Here is a 27,231-nt window from a genome sequence, read left to right on the forward strand (position 1 = left end):
ACTCATTACAGGCAAAGCCAGATATTTTAAGCCTTTATTTGTTATAATTTGGATGATTATGGCTTACAGCTTATGAAACCCCAAAGTCACAATCTCAGGTCCCCTTTGCTCAGGGGGTATGGATTAATTAGCTGACTAGAGGGTGACACTTTGAGCCTAGAATAGTGAACCTTCTCACAATATTCTAGGCAAACTCCAGTATCCGACTATGCCAGATCCAGAGATCTACTAGAACTGTCTGCAGGACTGCTGTGTCCACACACCTTTTTGGGAACCTTTCCTTTTGGTCTGGGTTTATGAAAGAAAAACCATTTGTTGGTTAGGGGCACCTGACAGCGCAGTATGGCCCTGTGCTGACAGGCCAACACCCCCCTTCACCCCTTCACCAGCCTGACCATGGGTTCAGGTATGAAAATCACAGCTTCCGATTCGTAATATTCATTACAGAACATTTATAGAGACCCTTTGTTCTTAGAATTTACCCATAACTACATGACGTGATTTAATTTTAATTTTTTTCTCCAGGAGTGCGTGGTATGGCCTTGTTCTTCCATTCCCATGCCTGCAACAAAATCTGTAAAAGCATGAGACTGACACCTTTTGACCATTCCCCTCGAGAAAAAGCCGTGTTGGACAACTGCACCAAGATGCTGGTATGTGTCCATTATACTGAACCAGATAGCTGAGGACCTTTGGCTCAAAATGTCTAGTATTTTGTAATGTCGGTTTGCAAAATGTATTTTTTTTTCCACACTGGCGAGAACTTTAGCTGTCGTAAAAATTGCTGTAGCAAAGTGTAATAGGTCCCCCCCCACCCCCGAAAACAGGTTGTGCTCCTTTTTGGAAGTCAATATGAATGTTCGAATGTTCCTGTTTGGGGGTCAGAGGGCATTGAATGACGGCTGCATCAGAGCTCTGAGCAGCTGTCACTTCCCACAGGTCATACTGTGAATAGACCATCGTATGTTTGTACAGAAGTTACATCCATTTCATGTGTTATTTAAAGGGATTGTCCAGGTATTTTTTCATCTTATCCCCTCCCCCGGAAGTCCTTTGAAGACAGCCCAAAAGCCTCAAAGCCAGGGGCGCTGGTAAAGATCTCTTCACGGGTCCCACTGGGTGAGTGAAGGTTTAAAAAAAAAAATAAAAAATCCTGGACAACCCCTTTAAGAAATAAATATCATCTACATACAGATCTACGTTCCCAAAGTGAAAAAGGGAGGTTTTATTAAAATTTTACGCCAATTTTCTGGCAAATTTGGCTCAAGTCCGTTTTTTGCGTCAAAATTCTTTTTCTAAAAAAGTGGTCTGGAGGGGGCCGGTTATGGGCAGAGAACTGTGCTTCCTGACACATTTAACAATTACTTGTGTCAGAAAGTAGATTTCATATTCTGGCTCGTGGATCTGCCAAAAATTTGTCTCTTAATAATTTGGCCGCATCTAATACCAGGATATTTCATAGTCTATTTCTTGTGCCAGTATTCCGGGGTTGTTCGTCTCCCATTGTTTTACATGGGAGGCCATACTGCCATTTGCGCAGCCATTGGTTTAAAGAACATGAAGTAAAAGGACTTCCAGCGATGTCCGTCTGGACACCGCCCCAAGAAAAGGACATGTCCTGATGGAAGCCGCGGCGATTGACCATTTGCAGCCTAGCTCCATTCAGTGACCGGGGCCACGCAGTTTCTGAGCCGGAATATACAGCGGATTTCGCTGCTGCAGAATCTGCCATGTGACTATACCCGCACTCCCGCGATTATAGCTCATTGATTTTAGATGATATTTTTCTGTGACCCACAGGTCATTCACTCTCAGCAGAGTAATGTAACGGCGGTACATATTATCCAGTGCATGACCTGCAATCTAAAAATGTCCTGTCCCTGCAATGTTTTAGCAAACTGCGCAGACGGTTGTACGTGGCATAGAAGAGAAGTGCGGCAGCTCTCGGGTGAGAACCATGTCTGGAAGCCGCCCGCCTCTGCTTTTCCGGCTTTCTGAGAATTCTGGAGATGAGAACATGAGCGACATGACATTCGACTCGCTGCCAAGCTCGCCCTCCCCAGCTACCCCTCAGGGTCACGGTACGTCGTGTCATAGTGTGAATGTCCCTGGACACAATATAATATCAAACACCTGAAGGAGAATGCCAATAGGACTTGGTGGCATAGCGCTACGGTATGCCGTCAGTGTCCAATGACGTGGGGGTGTTAAAGATGTGTGAATTTTATTCTATATTTTGTATATCTAGGATTGTAATGAGTTAACTTTTTCTACTTCCAAGTGCCCACCCACCCCCCTCTTTGTTTCAAGACTGGAGAGGAGAGAGAGGGGGGCAAAGAGCTGTGCTGTGGAAAGTGTCTGATTTCTCATCTTTCTACAGGTGTCCAATAGAGTGTGGTGGAATGCGTAGGCCAATCATATGGCTTGATGATATGTATATATTATTCACTGCCTATAGAGAAGCACCTCTTTGAAGTGTCACATATGACGTAGGCAGAATTCTTGTTAGAATAAACTCCATTACAAAATGGCGATGGTAACCAGATGTTTACATTAGTTCACATTCCAAAGTAGGACCCAGTGCGCAGATGCAGATGTATTATCTCCTCTCTCTTATCTCTTCTTCCTTTTTGACCAATGAAACAATGTTTTAGCCTCAGTGAGGACTGCCCTCTTCTAAAGATGTATATACGCTTACCCCCATGTAATTAAAAGTTAGAGATTGCTTTGACCAACTTCTGTGTCAGTGTCCAGTCTCTCAGCCACGCGTGGATATTAACCCCTGGGGGGGGGTACACCAGAGTGTATCTAAAATGCCCTAATTTAGGGTGGTTTTAACAGGGGGTAGGATGTCCATAGGGGGCCTCAGCTTTTCAATGGACTACAGATTACAGGCTGCTACAAAACAGTCCTGTTCATAGCAAACAGCTAATAATATCTATTGTAGCTCGATACAGCCGTGTACCCACCTGACCCCCAGATTATGAAAAAAAACTAATAGTAAAGCAGGATATACACATTACATACATGTTGCCCATACCTGATGATTTCTATGGGACCGTGTGACCATCTAATGTGTATGGGGGGTGTCAGATGTCATGGAAAAGAAGGGTTGAACATGTTGGATTTCAGCACGCACAATCCTTTGTTCTCACAGCGGGTAAACCACCGCCAGTGAATCTAATATAATTCCCCTTTGCCTATTGAGTGCACATACACATTTTTTTTACTATTAATCAAGTAATCTAATAAGAAAAAATTGATTTAATAGACTGTTTTCCTTTATAAAAACTCATCAGACACCCTGCAATCAGTCCTCAACACCCTTCGTTTTCCCCCTGTGCGATCAGCCCAAGTGCATCAGTTCCCCCTGGTGCCATAAGCTCCATTATCCCCCAGTGCCATCAGCACCCCCCCCCCCTTCCCAGTGCCATCCGCACCCCCCCCCTTCCCAGTGCCATCAGCACCCCCCCCTTCCCAGTGCCATCAGCACCCCCCCTTACCAGTGCCATCAGCTCCGTTCCTCCAGTGCCTGCAGCTTCCCCCCCCCCCCCCCCCCCCCCCCCCGACACCTGGAGTGCACAGCGTCATTGGTTGGGTTGCTATGTGCTATGATGCTGGGTGCCCAGCCTTAGTCGCACCAACTTACCTTTCCAGCAGGGGCGCCGCCGACACTCTATCGTTCTGCGCTGCTCTGTGCCTGACGTCACACATTGCGTCAGGTCACGGCGTGCGTATGTCAGGAGGTCAGTGCAGCGCGGGGCCATGGACGTGCTGAGGCCCCTGCCGGAAAGATGAGTATTCCAGGGGCTTTACTCCCACTCCGTGGTCACGTGACACAAACGAATCCTTGATATAAAAAATTTGCATTGAATATTTTTTGTGTGTCGAATTACTCAATGAGTATTCGTTGCAGCCCTACTGTCAAGGCTCTGCCAGCTATGAGCTGTGGTAGATTTTTCTCCAGTTGCTGGTGTGAATGATAGTAAATCCGGCAGGCTGTGGGAGCCCCCACCACAAAGCCTCACCCCTTTACTCACCACTTGAAAAGTATCAAGACAAGTGAAAAGTCTCAAATTATTGTGCAGTTACAACATGCGACATTTTTACACTTGATATGTGTGCCCCACTGTGATTGAATACAAGCTCATAGTATGTATGGTTTTGTAGTATTATGTATGTTTTGTATTGCACAGGATGGCCGATTTTCAATGAGGTTGATAACTTGAATAATGAACACAATAACAACCTAGATAACCACAGAGTAAGTTTTTCACTGCCCCCTACTCAGTAATATGCTCACTTTGTGCTCGTGCAGCATTAGCCTTATCCTCTTGACTCTTATAGGACTCTGAAAACGGTGGCGACAGTGGTTGTCCCAGTGAGAAGAGAAGTGAATCTGATGAAATGGAGCACAGGGTAAGTCCAATACCTCACCCAAAATTCCAGCCCACCTACAGACCCATATGCTTTAAATCAAATTGCAGTGATTCTTACCAAGACCGCCATATCAGTCCACGTATGGTATTCCTAGGATAGTCCGCTTTCTAAAGCAGAGCACAGACATCAGATGTGACACAGTCACATGCTCGGACCTGTCCCCTCTCCTGACCTGTCTGGTTTAGTAACTGCTTGCATTCCCCATGTAATAACAATTCTGCAGCATCTAGTCTTATGACTCTATGTTATGCCAGTCCTTTGTTATTCCTGCTAGAAGTTATGAATGAGTTGCTTGCAGTTTGCACTGAAGATCCAGATGGGTGTTACTAGTTGGCGGTGTGTCCCTGCACAGTCTGGCACTGGTGGCACTGATTGGATAGACTGTGCAGGGACATCCCCCTCCCCCCGAAACTAGTAACACCCATCTGGACCTTCAATGCAAAATACATAGTAATTCATTCATAGCTTCTAGCAGGAATAAAGGAATATTGCTTCTAGCAAAAATAAAAAACATTTTTAGATCACAGAGTTGTAAGAAAATATGCTTTTCAGAACTGTTATTACAAGGGGGGGATGCAAGTACTTGCAGACAGGCCAGGAGAGGTTGCAGGTCCTCTTTAAGATAATTGTCCTAGCTGAAGATGATACACTTAAAGGGCATCTGTCAGCAGATTTGTACCTCTGAAACTGGCTGAACTGTTGCATGTGCGCTTGGCAGCTGAAGACATCTGTTTTGGTCCCATGTTCATATGTGGCCGCATTGCTGAGAAACATGATGTTTTAATATATGCAAATGAGCCTCTAGGAGCAATGGGGGTGTTGCCGTTACACCTAGAGGCCCTGTTTTTTCTGCAACTGCAGCGTCCTTTGCACTTTGACTGACAGGGCCAGGGAGTGTAAATGTGATCACACCTGGTCCTGTCAGGCAAAGTGCAAAGGGTGTGGCAGTTGCAGAGAGAGCAGAGCCTCTAGGTGTAACGGCAACGCCCCCGTTGCTCCTAGAGGCTCATTTGCATATATCAAAACATAATTTTTCTCAGTAATGCGGGCACATATGTACATGGGACCAACAGAGATGTCTTCAGCTGCCAAGTGCACATGTAACAGGTCAGCTGGTTTTATATCTACAAATCTGCTGACAGATGCCCTTTTATATTGGTAGATATTGTACCTCCTGGCACTTAGTTCTATATTTTTTCCCCAATTTATTGAGGTTTTGTCATCCTTGGCCTTTACGGCATAGCTAATGGAAAAGTCCAAAATCTCTGGCAATAGCTGAGCGAGCGTGCTCTGGATCCATTCCCCACGTTTTTCTGACTTTTGCTATGCATGCACCTTTTACCTTTGCAGGCTCATGGCAATTATAACCGGAGGCGGTTTGAGTCCGAGTCGGAGGACAGCTTTGGGAAGGTATGTGCTGACAACCGTAATGATATTTGCTTTTCTCATCCTTCTTTCATTTGCCATCTAACTCTTATTTCACTGAGAAAACAGCAGTACTGCTTTAGGAAGTCAGAGTAGAACTCTGTGTGTGCGAGTCCTCTTCCTAAGCCTCTGTTGTCTATATACTTAGGGGGTCATTTGTCAAACACCAGCATTTTACTCTGGCCTTTAATAGCCTCTGTTCCTGGAGGATGCCTTTAATTTATGAGGAGGCAGATGCCTTATCATAAATTAGGTGCATCATCCGGCAGTCCATGCACCCAGTTTAAAAACAACTCCAGTCCCTGAGCCCCTGAGTACGTTTCATTCATCATTTACGCCTATTTCCGGTGAATTTGCCGGGCCAGCTGAGTGCAGACCATGATCTTAATGTTAACGATTCCCAGTCACAGATTTTGGGGACAGCTACACATTTTACAATACCCACTGCCAACCTATGAGCCTCGATGGAACTTACCTTTAACTGTCGTGACAAACAATATTCATCAGATTTGTCCATTTAGCAGGAAATATTTAATTGCTGACAACAATGGGTTTTCCCAGGGCTACATGCACACGACCGCGACGTGTTTTGCCGTCCGCAAATTGTGGATCCACAAAACACGGATGCTGCCTGTGTGATTTCCGCAATTTGCAGAACGGAACGGACAGCCCATAATAGAAATGCCTATTCTTGTCCGCAAAATAGAACGGGGCAACGGATGCGGACAGCCCACGGAGTGCTGTCCACATTTTTTGCGGCCCCATTGAACTGAATCGGTCCGCATCCGCGTTAGCTGCCCACGTAATACACAGGGTCTGCCAGAGAGGAAGCTGTTCTTACAGAGTAGCTTAAGGCGGTTGTGCAGTGCAAAGATACTGACGACCTGTCCTCAGGGCTAGTCACCAATATTAGATCGGCAGGGGGCCGACTCCCAGTACCCCACGCTAATCAGCTGTTTGAAGCGGTAACAGTGCTCATGCGATCGCTGCGTTCACTTCAACATTACCTGTGCGTTGTCTCGCTTGCAGGGGCGCCACACTAGTTATTACTGATTGTCCCGTTCAAGTGAATGTATTGTAATTACATTGCACAGTCACTGGAAATGAGATGGCGTACATGAAAGTTTGAAGCGGAAGCAGCTCTCACACGAACGCCATTACCCCATCTAACAGCTGATCGATGGCGGTACCAGGAGTTGGACCACTGCCGCCGTCAGCATTTTTGCACTGAACAACCCCTTTAAGCTACACTGTAAGAACAGCTCCCCCTCTGGCAGACCCAGTGTATTACGTGGGCAGCTAGCTGGCTATAGTTGCTGCTATATTGTGCGCCGGGGATATTCCTCTGCTTGTCTTTTCCAATCACCCGGCTTCATTTTCATTATATACGTAGTACTGCTGTATTCCTATGTGATTGTCGATTTTTGTTCCTTAACCCATCACATCATCTATTCCTTTCTAATTTTTTTTCCAACTAGAGCAAATGTCATATAATTAAAGCCAATGCGAACCCTATAAACAGCCCCCGGAGTAAACTGGTGATTCTGCATGACGTGCTGCCAGAGATTCCAATGAATGCTTATATTACAGCTTATTGCCGATATAACACATTGCACATGTTTAGATGGTTCTTCAACATGAAAGTGGGAAGCATTCTAGATCATCTGCATTCGGAATATAAAATTGACCCTTTAGAAATGCTAGAATATTTCCTGTTTTGCATTTTTGCTCTTGAGATTCCTTTTAGCAGATATGGTTCATTTTACAGCTACTATTTATGTAATCTATATATAAAAAACCTTGTGGCCTTTCAAATACAGGCCTGAATTTACTAACGTGTCTGCACTAAAAATCTGTCTAAAAAGGGGCGCAATTTGGCACATTTTTCCAGCATGTTTGACAGTACTTGCTCTTCCGACGCTCCGCTAATTCCACATCCCGCCTGGGCTCACGTAACTGCCCAACTGGCTGCGGGCTCTTCCTCCGACATCCTGACCGGGCAATCTCCTTTTTCTTCCTGTTCAGCTGCATCTACATTATACAGCTGAACAGGAAGAAAGAGGAGCACATGCAGTCGGGATGTTAAATTCCTGTATCGCGGAATCGATGGAGCAGAAGGAGTGTAAATACTGCCCAAGCTGTTCTTTCTCCAGATACAGATTCCATAAAAAGTGCCAGACACCATAATGGAAACCAGATAAGACCCCATTGTAGTCAGTGAGGTCTGCGCTGATCAGTGTAGATGTGAACAAGCCCTTGGTCGTTGGACGTACCGGGCTCTCCATAGAGAATGGTAGGCGGAGGCTAGCAGTGAGCCCAGTGACGTCACTGGCACTAATGGGCGGTCTTTAGCGCTGCCCTAGCCTGTACAACGGCTAAAGCCCGCCCATCAGAGCCAGTGACATCACCGAATACACTGCTGGGTGGAGGCCTCCGCCCAGCAGTGTAAAAATAAAAACAAAGAAACCCTTGCCCTGCGCTATACAGCGCAGGGCAAGGGAGAGCATCGGAGCATCAAATGCTGGGCCTGCCTGGGTGAAAATGTGGGTATATCCAGGTTTAGCTCTAAACCCAGACAACCCCTTTTAATTGTATGGCCATCCTTGTGATTCACGCAGCTCCATCATGTTGAAGATAATCATCAAAATACTGTGCTTCTTGTGTTTGTTTTATTAATATCAGGTGTAGATTTCATGATGTCGGGTCCAGTTACCCTGTCTGTGTGAGATGTGGCATGCATAATGGCGCATTATGTAGGACAGGATCCCACAGTATCATACATAGTTGTACTTTAAACATTAAAGGGGGAGGCTGAGTTAAATAAAAAGTCCAGCAGCTGTAAAGGACCTGAAACAACAGCGCTTCCTGCAGTGCTGACGTCATCTTCTTGGCTGCAGCGGTGACATCACAGGTTACCGCCCAGCCAATCACTGGCCTCATCACAAGATGTCACCGCTGCAGCCAGGAAGACAGACATGGCCTAGGCTGCAATACCAAACACAACCACTATACGGTGTATGGCGGTGTGGAGGTCGCAGACATTGTAAGGCTACTTTCACACTAGCGTTCGGCTGTCCGCTCGTGAGCTCCGTTTGAAGGAGCTCACGAGCGGACCCGAACGCCTCCGTCCAGCCCTGATGCAGTCTGAATGGATGCGGATCCGCTCAGACTGCATCAGTCTGGCGGCGTTCAGCCTCCGCTCCGCTCGCCTCCGCACGGACAGGCGGACAGCTGAACGCTGCTTGCAGCGTTCGGGTGTCTGCCTGGCCGTGCGGAGGCGTGCGGATCCGTTCAGACTTACAATGTAAGTCAATGGGAACGGATCCACTTGAAGATGTCACCATATGGCTCAATCTTCAAGCGGATCCGTCCTCCATTGACTTTACATTGAAAGTCTGAACGGATCCGCGCAGGCTACTTGCGCACTTGCGAATTTTTTTAAAGTTATTAATGCAGACGGATCCGTACTGAATGGAGCCTCCGTCTGCATTAATATGATCGGATCCGTTCAGAACGGATCCGATCAAGCGCAAGTGTGAAAGTAGCCTAAGCTGTCCGTTTCAAACAGCTGGTTGGTGAGGGTGCCAAGAGTCGGACCCCCACTAATTGGATATATATTCTTGGTCATCATATCGTACACCTGGAAAACCCCTTTTAAATTGTACATGGTAAGTATTGGAGTCGCTGAAAATATTGTCTGTCTCTTTTGATGACTGTGCTATGTACGGCTGTGCATGAGTAATATGGGCTTTCATCTTTGTAAAGGCAAGCAAAGCTTTACAAAGCACGACGGTTACTTTTGTGTCTTTTTGAAATGTTTGTTTGTTTTTATGAAATTACACGTCCTTAATTACTGATTGCTAAACGCGGTGGTTAGGAGGGAGTTAGTATAAGGAATATATGAAAGCTTTTTTTACTGCCCTGTCCCTATGACAACACTTCCTGCTCAAAATTATGACATTGTGCGTACATAAGGATACTGCTACATGGAGATCACTGTTCGTACAACGTGTCACGACCAGGATAGCAGAGTAGCGGTTTTCCATCTCATTACACACTGCTTGTTTCCAGGGGTTACAGCCATTGCTATAGGCCAGATATAAGGTGTCCGGGACGGGAACTGCTGCATATGCGTGCCTGTGCGTGCTTCCGCGGTCCCTGCCACCACTTTTTTCTCTAGTGTGCAAGCACGTCCACCGTTGCTGGATTGCAGGGTGGTCATAACCCCTGGAAACTAGCAGTGTATGACGTGATGGAAAAATTTATCAAGCCAGCAAAGGAGGCAATCTGGTGAATCACAATACATTAGTAAGTGCCTTGTATTAACTTTCTCTACGTGATAAATGCCATTTGCTGAAGGGAGACATCCACTTTAACTCTGATTTATAGATCTGGCAGGGAACTGAGTGAGATGTTACTAGCAATTCCCAGTGTATTCCAAACTGATTTCTGAGTTTGGCGGATCATTTTAGTCAGTTATTACGGCAAAAAAAAATTAACTGAATGAGAATACTACACTGACACCTGCAGGCTGTTAGGAGGTATTACAGTCTACTAGATCATACATTATTTAAAGTGGTATTCCGGTTTCATCAGGATAGTTTTATCAATTTCAGATTGGAGGAGGTCTGACTCTCGGCACCCCCGCCGATCAGCTGTTTGAGGGGGCTGCAGTGCTCGTGCGAGAGCTGCGTTCACCATCTACATTGTAGTGACAGTGCTGTGTTATTACAGCTGGTAGCGATATGGATGGTGTCAGGATCTGTTCAGGAAAAAACTGATGGTTTTGCAGTTCACTCAGTTTTGTCTGCAATTGTGTTCAGTGTTTCAGCTTTTTCTGCTTGAGTGCAATCAGTTTTTGATGCGTTTTTTTAACGTGAAAAAAAACTGAAGAATAACACTCTACATCTCCTAGCAATGATCAGTGAAAAAACGCATTGTGTCCGGATGTAATCAGTTTTTTTTATGCAAGGTCTATTCATTTCTATGGAGCCAGAGATGCGTGAAAATCGCACAATATAGAACATTTTTCCTGAACGCAGAAATGATGCATTAAAAACAGACCCATTGAAATGAATGGGTCAGGATTCAGTCCGGATGTTATGCATTTGCTTCACGCATCGCACCTGGACAGAAATCTCGCTCGTGGGAAAGAGGCTTTAGTCCATTTAAAGATTATCTAAACGAGTGTATTACTGTACAGCAGAGGCGGCACGAAGCGCACAGCGTCATATCAACCAATGACGCCGTGCGCTCCTGCACTCAGCAGGAATGCAGGCCGGTATCTCGCGGTCCGTGTTCCACGGACGTGCGCATGAGGCTTAAGTGAATGGGAGGGAAAGCTGTAATTACCCTGCAGTTCCTTCAAACAGCTGATTAACAGGGTTGCTGAGAGTCGGACCTCCACCAATCTGAAACTGATGACCAATCCTTAGGATAGGTCATCAACCTTAAAAAAAACTGGAACATTCCTTTAAATTAATTGGACAGGCACATATAAAGTTTAAAAATGAATAACTGGGGGGGGCGTGGCCAACTGCCGACATGGCCGGACGTGTCTGAGAGCGGCTCCGGCTCCATAACTTCATCCTGAGCAATCCTGAGCTGGTAATACAGCTATTTTCTATCTAACCTGAGCTGTGGAATCCCCGGAGGCAGCAGAACTTGGCCATGGGTCCCAGCAAGGCACAGCAAGCGGCGGATCGCCTGAAAGAATTTGCCCGCCAAGAGTCACAGCCTGGCGCCGCCGCCACCTCTTCTCCTCGTGCACCGCTCACCAGGGGGCAAGCTGGACAAGCCCCAGCGGCGGAGACGGAGGAGGAACCCGAAATTACCCTGCAATCCTCTCACAGTCAGCTGATGGCGGCTATCGTGGGTTGCCAGTCGTCACTTACGGGCAAGATAGAGGAGGTCAGAGTGGACCTAGGCCTCTTGCGCCATGACGTTCAGCAATTAAGAGAGCGGGTTCGTCTCACTGAGGAGAGGGTGTCTGAGCTGGAAGATACCACCAGACCCCTGGTGGCTAGGATGACTGCTGTGGAAGGAGCGGTTGAAATGTGGCGCCAGAAATGCGATGACCTGGAGAACCGCTCCAGAAGAAACAACATACGTATATTGGGAATGCCTGAGCGGTCTGAGGGATCCGATCCTGCCACGTTTATAGAAGGGTGGTTCAAATCGACGTTCCCGGACGCTTCATTTTCGACGGCCTATGCGGTGGAGAGAGCCCACCGGGTCCCTGCTCGGATGCCTCCACCTGGAGCTCCCGCAAGACCGCTCCTTGCCCGCATGCTCAACTGGCGGGATCGTGATCTTATACTCTCTAAAGCGAGAGTCAAACAAACCATCACTTTGGGATCTGCCAACATTTCCTTGTATCCGGATTTCTCAGCGGAGCTACAAAAGAAAAGGGCTACCTTCACATCGATCAAGAAGCGCTTGCGGGATCTGGATTTACAATACTCCATGGCCTATCCGGCCCGTTTGAGGGTCCTAGATGGCGGGAAATCGCATTTCTTCAACAACCCTAGGGAGGCCGAGGACTGGCTCCTAGTGAGGCCCCGGAGTGCGCCCCAAAGATGAGGTGAAGTTGTATTGGGAGTGGTGGTGTTTGTTTTCTGATTCTGGCCAGGACTTGATCACCATCTGTTTTTCCCCATTTTGTGCGGCGGGGATTCCACTGGACTACCTCATGAGCATTATACAGGACGGCCGACGGGGGTGAGAGACTCGTGGGTCTGTCTAACATGTGCCTCAGGTTCAGTTTACACTGTGATAAATGTATGACCATGCTTGTAATTGATTGTGGGAGCTTGCTGTTTTACCTGCACTTGTATATTTCATCACTACACTGTGCAGGTCCCCCACTACCATGGTCACAAATGTTCCATGCTTCAGATTTCTTTACTACCCGGTTCGCTGGGATTTAATGTTTGGTTCTTGGTTTGAATGTTTCTATGTCAATTGGTGCTCTATGTATTGCTATGATATACACTGCTGTGATGGGTTTAGTGCATATGTTCGTGGGATCCATGGTACATTCTATTCAATGATCTTTATACAGAACAAATGGCATCTGTGACGTGTATGTCCTGGAATGTGCGTGGTCTGGGAGGTCCTAGGAAGCGTATGGCGGTGTTTGCGCATATCCGTACATATTCTCCGCATATACTGTGCCTTCAGGAGACTCATGTTACAGCGGAAACTGAGGGCAGGCTGCGAAAACCGTGGGTGCAGTGGACTAGCAGTTCTTTTGGCACGTCATACTCTAGGGGTGTGTCCTTGCTGGTTCATCGGTCGGTCAGGTGGGAGGTGCACCGGGAAGTGATAGATCCTGAAGGCCAGTATGTGTTTGTGTATGCGCATTTGAATGGTATGCCTCATGTAGTGCTTGGTGTTTATATACCTCCTCCCGCTGGTCTTTCTGTTTTGCAAGCCGCGGCGGGTTTCGCAGCTCAATTCCCATTGGCCGGGGTACTGTGTATGGGGGATCTTAATTTGGTGGGTGATGAGTCATTAGATAGGTTCCGGGCCAGCCCCCATGCAGAAGGTGTACGTGCGGGCGATACGCGCCTTAAACGCTTTATTTCTGAACTGGGATGGTTGGATGTGTGGAGGGAGAGAAACCCGTCTGTCAGAGAGTTCTCTTGTTTCACGCCTTCCAGGGGGGCGCTATCTCGTATTGATTATATGCTATGCGATGTGCAAGTGTGTCACGCAATTTCAGATGTTAGATATGTGCCTCAGGGACCGTCTGATCATGCGCCCATGGTGGGGACATTGGTCTCTTCTGATGGGGGGCCCCGTAGCCACGGTATTCGCATACACCCATTTTGGCTGTCATTAATGGGCATGACTGACCGTATACCTGATCAGTTGAGGGTGTTCCTAGATCTTAATTCAGTGGGAGATAGCGATGCTCTTATACTGTGGGATACCCTGAAAGCCTTTCTGAGGGGATGTATCAAGTCATCCATATCATACATTAAGAAGACTGGGAGACTTAAGGAGGAAGAGCTGGGGGCGCTATGCAAGGCAGCTGAGAATGCATACGTTACTGATCCCTCTGAGGCGAATAGACTAGAATGGATGCAGAGAGGCAGGAAGTACATGATGTATTTGCAAGAGAAGAGCGATCGCAGGTTTTTCTTTATTAAGCAACAAGCTTTTGAGCAGGGTAGTAGGACAGGGAAGCTCCTAGCACAGGTGGTCAGGCGTAATACTATGGCTCCCCCGATCATTCGCATCCAGACTGAGGACGGAAATGTGGCAGAGGATCCAGGGGGAATATTGACCAGGTTTAAGGAATTTTATAGTGAGCTGTACTCATCAAGACACCAGTATGCCTTGTCGGATTTACTATCATACCTGGGGGAGATGGCTCATCCTCAATTATCCCCCTTGGATAGGGGGCTTCTTGACGAAGAGATAACATTAGAGGAAGTAATTGCTGCGATTAAAGGCTTGAACCTGGGAAAGTCCCCAGGCCCAGACGGCATTCCCCTGGAGGTATATGCTAAGTACGAGGACATCTTGGGGCCTCAATTGCGTAAGATGTATGTCGCCTCTCTGGAAAGGGGTCAATTACCAGATACGCTATATGACGCTTCTATTGTGGTCCTCCTAAAACCAGATAAAAACCCCTTGGAGTGTGGGTCTTATCGCCCGATATCATTGTTGAATCTAGATTATAAAATCTTAACTAAGATTTTTGCAAATAGATTGAACAAGGTGATTGGCTCAATTGTTCATGTGGATCAATCTGGATTTATACCGGGCCGCTCCACATCAAGCAATATTAGACGTGCTCAGGTGATAGCGCAGGTGGGATGCTTAGACGGCAGACAGTGGGCCTTGGCTTCTCTTGACACGGCCAAGGCATTCGATTCAATTGAGTGGGAGTTTTTATTGAATGTCCTGGAATGTTTTGGCTTTGGTCCTACCTTTGTCAGATGGATAAAGGTGCTTTATCACCGACCTACTGCTAATATCATGGTCAGTGGCTCCCTGTCCTCTACTTTTCCCTTGCACAGGGGTACTCGGCAGGGATGCCCCCTATCCCCGCTGCTCTTTGCAGTAGCTATTGAACATTTGGCCATTAGAATACGTCAGGATGACATCTATAAAGGGGTGTCGATGGGAGGCAGAGAGGATAGACTGGGGCTGTATGCGGACGATCTTATTCTGTTTATGGACTCAGTAGATTTGTCCTTGCCACGGGCGATTGACCTAATTAATAGGTTTGGAGATTTTTCTGGTTTGCGTATTAATTGGGCCAAATCGGCGCTGATGCCTCTATGGTCTCCGGGGTGGCCCCCTGTATATCACAATCTTATGGTGGTGGAGCATTTCAAGTACCTAGGAGTTATTATTACCAGGGACACTGCACTGTCACACCAACTTAACATTGTTCCCATCGAGTCTTATGCTGCAGATAAATTCAGGTCCTGGACTTTGCTGCCTTTATCTATAATGGGCAGGGTGAACCTTGTCAAGATGATTCTCTTACCCAAAGCATTATATTTACTAGGACATGCATGCACTCCAGTTCCGAAGAGCTTTTTTGTGAGGCTACACTCTGCCATAGCGAGGTTTGTGTGGGGGAAGGAGAGAAGGAAGCTAGCCCTTGACACCCTGCAGAGGAGTTGGCAACAGGGAGGTGCGGCTTTGCCGGATTTCTTTCTCTATTTTTTGGCAGGACAGCTCAGATTCTTGACCACCTGGGTTTCACAGTCCCTTTTGCCAAATTCTGAATATTTTTGAGGTGTCATTTGGGCCTGTCAACCTTGTGGCCGGTTCTAGAAAACACACATGTAATAGAGGGTCGACTACTGCCCATACATAGGTTAGCTCATCAGGTTTGGGGAGCTGCGAAGCTCCAGCAATACCAAGACCTTCCTGAGGAGATAGAGTTATGGAATAACCCCATGTTCCCGCACCTACAGCATTGTGAAGGGAGGACTATCTGGAGGGACTATGGAGTACTCACACTGAGGGATTTGTATGAGAAGGGCGTTCTATATTCTTTTTCTCAGTTACAAGAGAAGTTTGGAGTTTTGCGGCTTCACTTCTATAGATTCTTGCAGTTACGACATGCAGTCCAATCCCAGTTTCGAGGGAGTACAAAAGGTATTTCCAAATACCCATTAATAGGCATTTTTAAGACACAAGGCCCTGGAGGGATGGTCTCAAACCTCTACACACATCTTCTTGACCTCAAAGTAAGATCCAAACCCTTGTTGGTAGAGGCTAGGTGGAAGGAAAGGGTGACGCAGATTACTGATGTGGAGTGGGCTGAAGCCATGAGTGCGCCATCTACTGTTTCGCCTGCTCTCAACAATAGGCTTATTCAATTGTTCATTCTTCACAGAAGTTACTTGACACCTACTAGGCTACATAAGATGGGTAGACTAGACCACACGAGATGCCACAGATGCGCTCAGATTAACGCGGATTTTTGGCATCTTATTTGGGACTGTCGATACATACAACCATTCTGGAAAAAGGTGGTGGATACTTTATCTACCCTAGTTGCAGCGGTAATTCCGTGCTGTCCCAAGCTTTGCCTTTTGGGAGTAGTGGATTGTGATTCCCACCCCTTATATGTCTGCATCTTTTTAAGGGAGTCTCTGTTCCTAGCCAGGAAGGCCATAGCACTGCGATGGATGGCGGACAGACCGCCGACTGTAGGCCAATGGAAAGCTTTGGTAAACCAGATATTGCCGTTTGAGAAAATAATGTATGGTAATAGAAAGTGTCCCCAGAAATTTGATAAGATTTGGGGCTCTTGGTGTTCTTCGTCAGCTACTGCATTACCATTCCATATGCTGTCGGCGTGAATTCCACGGTTCTATGTACCTTGAGTTTTCATCATGTGTGTAGGGGAGTGGGAGAGGGGAAGGATTGTAATTCATTTCTGGACGTGGGCTATTGTGATCCTTCTTATAACTGTGCCGCTTTCATAATGTGTACCTGGAGAATTGTGACCCATTCCATATGTACCGGACGATTTCACTGAAGAATATATGTATACATGTATGTGCATTGTGCTATTGTCAAGCATGTACTGTACCAATTTTCATTTGTTATTCTCAATAAAACGAGTTTAAAAATGAATAACTACTTGCTGATCCAGAAGTAATTAATACATTTCAGTCCTAATCCCACAAGCCCCGAGAACACGGACCAGTTCATAAGTCTGTTTTGATACCGCCATTGATTTACGTGTGTGTGACATTCTATTCCTTTTTCTTCAAAAACTAAACTCTTTCTGTTTGGTGGTTTAGGTGTCCGTGGAGAAGTGGAACCAGTTCCATGCATCCCGTGTGCATATTCACCGCTCTTCTTGTGTTGCGTCAGAAGTGCAAAGACTTAACGACCTGGAACTAGAAAAGAAAATTGGGAAATCCATCCTGGGGAAGGTGATGGTTGACACTTTACAATTGTTGTGCCATGTAAACAAACATGTGGAGCTTTAGAAATAGTCTATTGACACTTTTAGATCTTGTTGACATTTCCGTGTCAGTGTCACGTCTGTGAAAAAAAGTGTACGTTTCATCTGTGGTTGGTCCATGTGTCTGTTTTTTTACCATCCGCGTGTCATCCATATTACACTGACGTTGCTCAGCTGAAAATCTATTTCCAAAGACTCTCCTATCAGTCTTCAGTGAAAAACGGACACACCATGGATACCATCCGTGTTGTCAGTGATTTTCATGGACCCATGGATTTCAATAGGCGTGCTTAGTCCGCATCACCGATCAAGGTAGTGCATGTCCCTATGTTTTTGTTTTGTTTTTTTTTACTGAGTCACGGTCAGTAAAAAAAAATAAAAAAATACTGAAATGTGAGCAGACACATTTAAATCAAAGGGTACGTGCGCTGTCCGCAGAAAATGCAGACAGCACTTGTCAGTGAAAAACGGAAATGTGAACAAGGCCTTATAGGGGTTGTTTGCGAATGACAGTTTCTGCCCATAACCTATAATGGGGCATATGGATGTTATAGAGGTGCTCCGGACCCTCTTCTCTGTGCCAAAAGTTAAAGGGGTTGGCCAGTGCGAAGACGCTGATGAACTATCCTCACGACAGTTCATTGGTATCAGAACGGCAGGGGTCCAACTTGCGACACTTCAGCCGATCAGCGCTGTTTGAAAGGGTAGCGACGCCCAAAATTATCTGCGCGTCGTCCCCTTTGCAGCGGCAGCACAGTGTAATTCACGTGGATGGGACTTGGAGCTGTAATTGCACTGCGCGGTCTGTACAAGCGAGACAACGCGCAAGTGATTTTGAAGCACCACTACCCCTTCAAACAGCTGATTGGAGGGGGTGTCAAACCTCCGCTGATCTGATATTGATGACCAGTCCTGAGGATAGGTAATCAATATCTTTAGACTGGACATCCCCTTTAAGCACCTCTGTAAAAGCAGCTCCTTCTCTGGTGGACCTGGCGCATTACATGGGCATACATTCGCCTAGGCATACATGTGCAGCAGCCATTGCAGGCCCCTAATGAGGACCTGGGGGGGTCATTCTCACAAGAATCGTCATCCACCGCAGCTTTCGGGGCCAAACATTGCATTTATTAGGACATTTTTCATACACTGAACAGTCCAGTTAATAATCACTGGGTGTGATGAGGTTCCCACATACATTAAAAGAAAACAAATACCTGCCTGGCTGGGCTCTCACTACACCTGTTAACGTGGCCCTGACTCAGCTACAGAACCCTGTTCACACACGGAACCCATATGCGGCTTTTTCTCAGCCCGTAGTTCCCCAGCCTCTCTGGCTGTAATCAGTCCCGTACCTGTATGGGGAAGTGTGGCCCAACAGTCCTCCCGACTCCGGCCTTGTGACCCTTGAATCCCGGCGTCACGGCGTTCCCCAAACTTTGGTCTGTCACAATGCCCTGGTCTCTCAGCCTGGCAAGCTGAGACCACACACAGAGCCTCTGCTTTGGGTCTCTGTATCTCTCCCCAGACTGACTTATTCTGAGGCGCTTTATGCCAGCTTGATTACAGCAGGCCTCACCTGAAATCACCTCAGGTAGAAAGGAAAACCCGTACTGGAAGGTTGTGGACTGGCAACTCCCTCTACCAAGCCTAGCCACCAGTCCAAGTAAAATCCAGCCCAGAAAATGTATACAAAAATGTCTCTGCAAACTATGCGGATTTTATCTGTCTCACCCATCTGAGGTACCTGAAGTTGGACAACACACCTTCCAGCACTGTTCACATTACCACAACGGACAAGAATAGGACATGTTCTAATTTTTATGCGGGACAGACATGTGGACATACGGATGTTTGCGCCCCCTTTTAAATGAAAAGGTCCGTATCCAATTTCCCAAAAATGAAAGAGTGCATGGGGCCTTAAAGACGTTTTGAATGTAAACACGATGTCTACAGAGTGACACAAGACACACACAATATTTTTGGTAACAAGTGAAGCCAGAAGGCCATTTTGATGCCCCATCTGAGCAAATTTGCAATACTGCATAACATGGTAGTAACATTATTTTTTCTTATATGACAGGTTCACTTGGCCATGGTACGCTATCATGAGGCAGGACGTTTTTGTGAAAAAGATCAGGACTGGGACCAAGAATCTGCCCTATACCACCTGGAACATGCTGCTGACTGTGGAGAACTGGAGGCCATTATTGGCCTTGGGCTTATATATTCTCAGCTGCCCCATCATATCCTGACTGATGTATCTGTGGAGGTAAAGCTGGAATACGGATTATTAGGATCCGCTTATTCACACGACTGAGCAAAGCCTTTGTACTGACATAATGGGAACATTTCCACTGTACAAGCCGTGTACATGATGGGACTTTAGAGCAGATTCATGCTGTGAATGCCTATGACTATGGCAGGGACCTGGCATTTACACGGCTTGTTAGAGAAGCACTCCCACAAAAAAAAACTTCTCTGACCTGTTGGAAAGATACATGATGTAATCTAGTTATGACCTCCCTTATGATCTTCAGCTGTGTCATGTGACCAACACACTGACTTTCCAAATAACTCAGCCCTTTATGTGTGGACAGGAAGGAAGTCAGTTTCTCTATATATTCCTATGGGAGCCTCAATGTCAGTCTCATAGGAATGAATAGAGAAGTATCTAACGTCCTGTGTCAGTTGGAGATCAGAGAGTTGGTCACATGACACAGCTGAGAATCAGAAGGGAGGTTATAACTCACAAATACAGTCACTGATGAGAAGCTTACCTTCACTACAGATTACATCATGAACCTTTCAAACAGGTGAGAGAATAAACATTTTTGTGGGAGAGCTTCTTTAACCAAGTTTGTAACTGCTAGGTTCCAGCACAGTCAGCACAGTGGTTGGTTAAAATGCTAGTCTTAACGTGACTCTAGGTTTGTTAGTAGATACCACCCAATTTTACAAGACTGACTATCGCAATGCCTGGATGACAGTCACCTGACTGTGAAGAAAAATTATTTGATTTTGATCCATTATTATAATTATTTCTGGCAGGGGTGCCAGGCAACCACTTATCTCCCATCCTTTTTCAAAAAAATATTTCATTTTTGATCCAGTTGTACAACCCTGTTTATTGGAAAATTGACTGAAAGTTTTTACCAAGCCGATAATCATGTGAACGAATCTTCCTATCGAAGTTTGTCCTCCATCATTGCTGCATGTAAACATGCTCACCGATCAGGCAACAATTAAAGGTTTTTTTTTTAGATATTTTTACTGATTCTCAGGATAGGTCATGAGTATCTGATCGTAGGGGTCTGACACCCGGCATCCCCGCCGATCAGCTGTTCGAGAAGGCAGCGGCACTTCTACTCAAACAGCTGATCAGCGACGGTCCCAGGTGTCGGACCTCCACCGATCAGATACTGTTGATCTATCCTGAGGATAGGTAATCGGTATTAAAATGTCTGAAAACCCTTTTAAGCTAAATCTTTACGCTCATTTGGCAGCTGTCAGCAGTACTTCACTACTTGTAAACAGGGATGTGCTGCTGAAAATAGTGAAAATGTATGGGCCCCAATGATCACAATAATGATATCGCCGATCACCGTAACAATATCGATTATTACATTAATGACATAGATGGTCTCGTTAACAATATTGATGATCACATTGATATCAACTATCACATTAACAGTATCGACTATCACATTAATGATATCAATGATCACATTAATGATAGCGATGATCTTATTAACAGTATCAATGGTCACATTAACGATATCGACAACATTAGTTATATCACTCATCACATTAATGATATCGACGATCACACCAACGATATTGATAATCACGTTAAAAATATTGACCATATCATGAACGATATTGATGATCACATTAATGATACCGACAATAACATTTAACAATATTGATGATCACATTAATAATACCGACCATAACATTAACGATATTGATCACATTAATAATACCGACCATAACATTAACGATATTGGCAATCTCCTGAACGATACTGACGATCACATTAAAGGTACCGACGATCGGCACACGTAAAAGGCAGGGAATTTATGGGAGCCATGTGCTGGCACTAGGTTAGGTGGTTAGTTTTTTGTTTTATTTTACAGGTAAATAAATGTATGGCGTATCTTCTGATGACTCTGTACTTGTGGAGTTGAAACCCTCCTTTTTATTGTCTATATATACTATAACCAAAACCTAAAATTAAAGGCAAGGAATCTTCCCGGTTAAAAGGACCATAAGGCAGCATATCTTTTGAGCTGGTCATGCAATGTACAGTCTAATTATAGTAAATGCTATGCTGCATGTTACCTATTGATTGCTTCTCTCATTTTTCAAAAGGCCACAGAGAAAAACAAAGTTAAAGGATTTAACTATTTATTGATGGCTGCAGAAGCAGGCGACCGGCCCGCCATGATTCATGTTGCTCGAGCTTACGACACTGGCATAAACCTTGGAACCGACAGGTAAATAATAAGAATAATGGACATGTAGAAGTTAACTGGGAATTATGTAAAATTCTAACACACAACAAAGATTATTTTTGATACGATATCCCTGGTTTTATAGTAGAAACCATAGTCTTTATTTTATATCGTGTTGCAGGTTACAAGACTGGCAGGAGGCTCTGTTTTGGTACAATGCTGCACTAAACATGACTGATTATGATGAAGGAGGGGAATATGATGGTACCCAAGATGAACCCAAGTACCTGCTGCTAGCTAGGGAGGCTGAGATGCTGCTTACTGGGGGATGTAAACTGGAGAACGACCCACAGCGATCTGGTAAAACTTTTTAATTAAAAACCAATATTGTTTTATTGAATTAAATTTTACTCAGGATGTTGGTGATTTGAAGACTTCAAATCTACTCTGAGGATATAGACTTATTTTAAGAGTAAAAAGGGTTGTCCAATGAGATTTTTTTTTTTATATATATATATATATGGCAGAATGGGTTAAAAAAAACATTACGTACTTCACTGCTGCGCTCTCTGCACTTTAATTGACTTTTAGGACAAGTCAGGACCAGACATGATGACTTTTTCACTGCCTAGCCCTGTCAATCAAAGTGGAGAGGGCGCGGCAGTTGCAGAGAGAGCAGAGCCTCTAAGTGTAATGGCAACGCCCCTGTTGCTCCTAGAGGCTCATTTGCATATATATGGGACCAACACAGATGTCTTCAGCTGCCAAGTGCACATGTAACAGGTCAGCCAGTTTCATAGCTACAAATCTGCTGACAGATGCCTTTTTTTTTCACTCTAAGCTGGCTGGGGTATTCAGCAAAGTTGTCGACTGAACCCCCAAATAAAACATATCCATTTTGCAATTTTGATGGAGCCACCTCTGACACAGCTTAGGGCTCTTTCACACCTGCGTTCTTTTCTTCCGGCATAGAGTTCCGTCGTCGGGGCTCTATGCCGGAAGAATCCTGATCAGTTTTATCCTAATGCATTCTGAATGGAGTGAAATCCGTTCAGGATGTCTTCAGTTCCGGAATGGAACGTTTTTTGGCCGGAGAAAATACCGCAGCATGCTGCGCTTTTTGCTCCGGCCAAAAATCCTGAAGACTTGCCGCAAGGCCGGATCCGGAATGAATGCCCATTGAAAGGCATTGATCCGGATCCGGCCTTAGCTAAACGTCGGATCCGGCAATGCGCCGAAACGACGTTTAGCTTTTTTCTCAATGGTTACCATGGCTGCCGGGACGCTAAAGTCCTGGCAGCCATGGTAAAGTGTAGTGGGGAGCGGGGGAGCAGCATACTTACCGTCTGTGCGGCTCCCGGGGCGCTCCAGAGTGACGTCAGGGCACCCTAAGCGCATGGATCGCATGGCACGTCATCAATGCGCATGGGGTGCTCTGACGTCATTCTGGAGCGCCACGGGAGCCGCGCGGACTGCAAGTATACCGCTCCCCCGCTCCTACTATGGCAACCAGGACTTTAATAGCGTCCTGGGTGCCATAGTAACACTGAAAGCATTTTGAAGACGGATCCGTCTTCAAATGCTTTCAGTACACTTGCGTTTTTCCGGATCCGGCGTGTAATTCCGGCAAGTGGAGTACACGCCGGATCCGGACAACGCAAGTGTGAAAGAGGCCTTAACAATGGATAAAATTCCAACCTGACTTTTCCTTGTTTCACCTGACCAGAAGCTTTGGGGAACACTCCGACATCTTTCATAGATGTTGAATTGTTGCTGGATGTGGACAAAATTGTCTGACTTTACAGAGAAAAATCTCATCTTTATGGTCAGACCTACAGTATTCTTAGCTTTCAAACGTTTGGCCAACACCTCTTCTGTTTCAGATGTGGTATATTGTTCTCTCTTTCCTCTAGGTGAACTTTACACAGAAGCTGCAGAGGCTGCAATTGAGGCCATGAAAGGAAGACTTGCAAATCAGTACTATCAGAAGGCAGAGGAAGCCTGGGCCCTCATGGAGGAATGAATCTCGCCCGAAAAGCATCGAACATGGCAGCTGAAAATACTCCTCGAATAAGGATTATATTTTATATTGGTTCTAAAATTATTTTATTGTCGCTGGACTCTCCTAATACATGTTTACACTGATAAAAAAAAAAACTTTTAAAAATGCTAAAAAAATATTTTGTTAGATGTATGATGGGTAAGAATGTCCACAGATCTAGCAGTAATTCTGTATGATCCTGTGTTTACTTTATGTAAAGTTGGGAGGGGGTTACCCAGGTTTTTTGCTGCATTTACTAAAATAAGCAGACCTCATAACTGCAAACCCTGGCCCTATGCATACATTATCTGATCCATCTCTGGAATCAGCAGCTGTATTGCTCTCTATTTGCTACATTTGTCTGGAGAAGATCACATATAACAAGGTAATTTTGTCATATACTATATTTTGAGAGGTCTTCATCAGGATCATGGAGCTCTATAATGTGGGGTCTTCATCAGGATCCTGGAGCTTTATATTGTGAGTCCTTCATCAGGATCATATAACTCTATACTGTGGGTCTTCATCAGGATTGTGGAACTCTGCATTGTGTGGTCTTCATCAGGATCATAGAGCTCTATATTGTGGGTCTTCATTAGAGTTATGGAGCTCTGTATCATGAAGTCTTCATCAGGATCAAGGAACTATGTATTGTGAGGGGTCTTCATCAGGATCAGGGAGCTCTATATTTTGAGGTCTTCATCTGGATCATGAACATCTAGATCAGGGATGATCAACCTGCAGACCTCCAGCTGTTGCAAAACTACAACTCCCAGCATGCCTGGACAGCCCACAGCTATCAGCCTAAGACAGGGCGTGGTGGGAGTTGTAGTTTTACAACAGCTGGAGGGCCACAGGTTGGGCATCACTGATCTAGATTGGAAGGTCTTCAGCAGGATAATAGGGCTTTATATTGTGAGGTCTTCATCAGGATCTTGGAGCTGAGAAGCAAAAACATTGAGCAAATTAATATTTTTTCAATTTTTAGGTAACATGACTGAAAATGTACATTTTAGACCTCATTCATTTTACCTGATCAAATTGTAGGGTTATAAGCACAACAAGTGGTTCATCAGATGAAACTGCAGACTCCTCTACTGCTCTCTAACTTGCTCCTAAAGGGGTTGGGTTGTCCTCTTTTGACAATCTTTTTTTGTTAGAAGGGTCCCTCAAAAATAAGTTTATTACTCCGTGTTGTTGGAACCAGCCGCAATCAGCAGGATACCAGGCGGTAAGTGTTTAGTTCCCCTAATGCCTTAGGCCTCATGCACACAGCCGTACCGTTTTTTGTGGTCCGCAAAAAACGGAAGCCGCCCGTGTTGCCTTCCGCAATTTATGGAACGGGTGCCAGCAATATAAATGCATATTCTTGTCTGCAAAGCGCGGACAAGTATAGGACGTTATATTTTTTTAACGGGGTCGCGGAACAGAGCCACGGATGCGGACAGCACACTGAGTGCTGTCCGCATCTTTTGCGGCCCCGTTCAAGTGAATGGGTCCGCATCCGAGCTTCCAAAACGGCGGCTCGGATTTGGACCGAAACAACGGTCGTGTGCACGAGGCCTTATTCACACAGTCAGTGATTTTGCGCCAAAACCAGGTGCGGCTCTAAACACAGAACAGTTGCAGATCTTTCCCTCATACCTTAGGCTGGAGACTCCAATCCTGGGTTTGGCTCGCAATCAATGATGGAAATCACTGACCAAACACTGACATGTGAATGAGGCCTAATAGATGCAGATCCTGGATGAAGGACTCTCTTCCATTAACTCAGAATCCCCGAATGGGAAATTGTGAATTCTAAAATCTATCCATATCAGAAATCTATTGATATTCGCCATTATTTCACTACGTAGTGTCGCCTATTACATTTCATTGGAAAAATGTTGATTTTATTTCTTGTATACTATTGCATGATGTGGAAACCCTGGGGAGTATGCTGCGCCAGAAATACCCATAGCACGGGCCTAAAATAAAAAATCTTTTTACAAGCAGATAGCAACTTTAGATACTGACTTTACATATACTCATTTTTTATTTTTTTTTGCGTAGGATATATTTAGTATGTTTACCTTTTCTTAGGCATTCAAAGTCTGGGATAAAATTTAGTGTTTTATTTGCAGTATATTATACACTATTTCAGGTCCATATTGCTTTGTAAATCAGGTTAGTTGCTTATACTTTTTCATTCTAGGTTTAAGATCTGCATGGTTCTTGCTTTACGGATGCTGTAGTGTTTTTTTTATCGGAATGTGCCGTTTGGGAAGGAAACTTAATGAGAGATCCGTGTATGCATTTTAAAGACAAATTTTGTTTGATCATCTCCAAATTCCACATGCTGCTTTTACAAAAAAAAAATTGGGGGAAAAAACTTGACAGAAATGTTGAAAACTGCTGTTTTGTCATTCTCATTCTACACAAACTAATTGGGAACCCTCAAACGGCTCTAAAGAATTTATGCATTTCTCATGTTATATCCAAAAAGATGATGCTTTGGCAGCTGCAACATACTCTATATAGAACCTACTGGAACCTCTTGTGAATGGTCTGTGCTTTCTTACCATTAATTACAAATGGGTGTGCATACCAGGGGTTAATACCTTACTAAACACATATGCTGAATGGAGCATTTCTAACAGCTAATGACTAGCTTGTATCCCATGCGAATGCAGCTTTAGAAAAAAATATTTTTGAAAAAAGACTGTACTTATAAAAACTTTAAAATGTGATGTAACGTTTACAAAAAAATATGCAATGTGTTGTTTAAAATCCCATAGGGGTTATGTTAGTGATGCCTGTGTACAATATACACTCACTGTAACCCCCTCCTGACATGTCTGTTTTAGCGACTAATGGCGTGCCCCTTGTAATAACAATTCTGGAGCATCTATTCCTATTTCTCTATGTTGTGCCATTCCTAGAGGTTTTAACCGACTCACTAGCAGTTTGCAGTAAAGGTCCAGCTGGGTGTTACCAGTTGGGGGAGGTTCCCTGCACAGTCTGACACTATCCAATCTGTGCTGCTAGTGTCAGACTGAGCAGTGACACACCCAAAACTGGTAACTCCTTCATTGCAAACTGCTAGCAATTAATTCAGAATTTATTATAGAAATAATAAAGGAATGGCGTAACATACAGTCATAACAATAGATGCTTCAGAATTGTTATTACATGAGGGATGCAAGTAGTTACTAAAACGGACATGTCGGTAGAGGGGGACAGGTCCTCTTTAAAGCAGAAGCAAAAAAAAAAAGGCTACACTGTTATAAATGGTTGAAGAGAAGCTTGATTGAGTGAATGTGCAAATGCCTTTTATGTGCAAAATGCATGTGGTATGAATTTTTTATTAATTGTTAAATGTTTTATCAAATAAACAGTCAACCCTGTTTCATACATCGGAGGAGTGCTCATTTTTT

The 27,231-nt window shown here is 45.0% G+C and overlaps 1 protein-coding gene across 2 annotated transcripts in view; it reads left to right on the forward strand.

Moving 5' to 3' along the window:
* Positions 1 to 23,935, forward strand: part of EEF2K (eukaryotic elongation factor 2 kinase) — a 76,746-nt gene extending 52,811 nt beyond the window's left edge. Inside the window, exons 9-19 of one of the 2 annotated variants that reach the window (XM_044303476.1) lie at positions 526 to 653; positions 1,895 to 2,081; positions 4,197 to 4,264; positions 4,348 to 4,419; positions 5,791 to 5,850; positions 7,344 to 7,403; positions 17,151 to 17,285; positions 19,401 to 19,589; positions 21,692 to 21,816; positions 21,956 to 22,134; positions 23,688 to 23,935. In XM_044303476.1, coding sequence (XP_044159411.1) covers positions 526 to 653; positions 1,895 to 2,081; positions 4,197 to 4,264; positions 4,348 to 4,419; positions 5,791 to 5,850; positions 7,344 to 7,403; positions 17,151 to 17,285; positions 19,401 to 19,589; positions 21,692 to 21,816; positions 21,956 to 22,134; positions 23,688 to 23,797 — 1,313 coding nt within the window. In that variant the 3' untranslated portion in view covers positions 23,798 to 23,935. The remainder of the gene's footprint in view (positions 1 to 525; positions 654 to 1,894; positions 2,082 to 4,196; positions 4,265 to 4,347; positions 4,420 to 5,790; positions 5,851 to 7,343; positions 7,404 to 17,150; positions 17,286 to 19,400; positions 19,590 to 21,691; positions 21,817 to 21,955; positions 22,135 to 23,687) is intronic. The other variant, XM_044303475.1, reaches the window with a different exon arrangement.
* The last annotated feature ends 3,296 nt before the right edge of the window (positions 23,936 to 27,231 follow it).

The sequence above is a fragment of the Bufo gargarizans genome, chromosome 8 (genome assembly GCF_014858855.1).
Source record: "Bufo gargarizans isolate SCDJY-AF-19 chromosome 8, ASM1485885v1, whole genome shotgun sequence".
Lineage (NCBI taxonomy): Eukaryota > Metazoa > Chordata > Amphibia > Anura > Bufonidae > Bufo > Bufo gargarizans.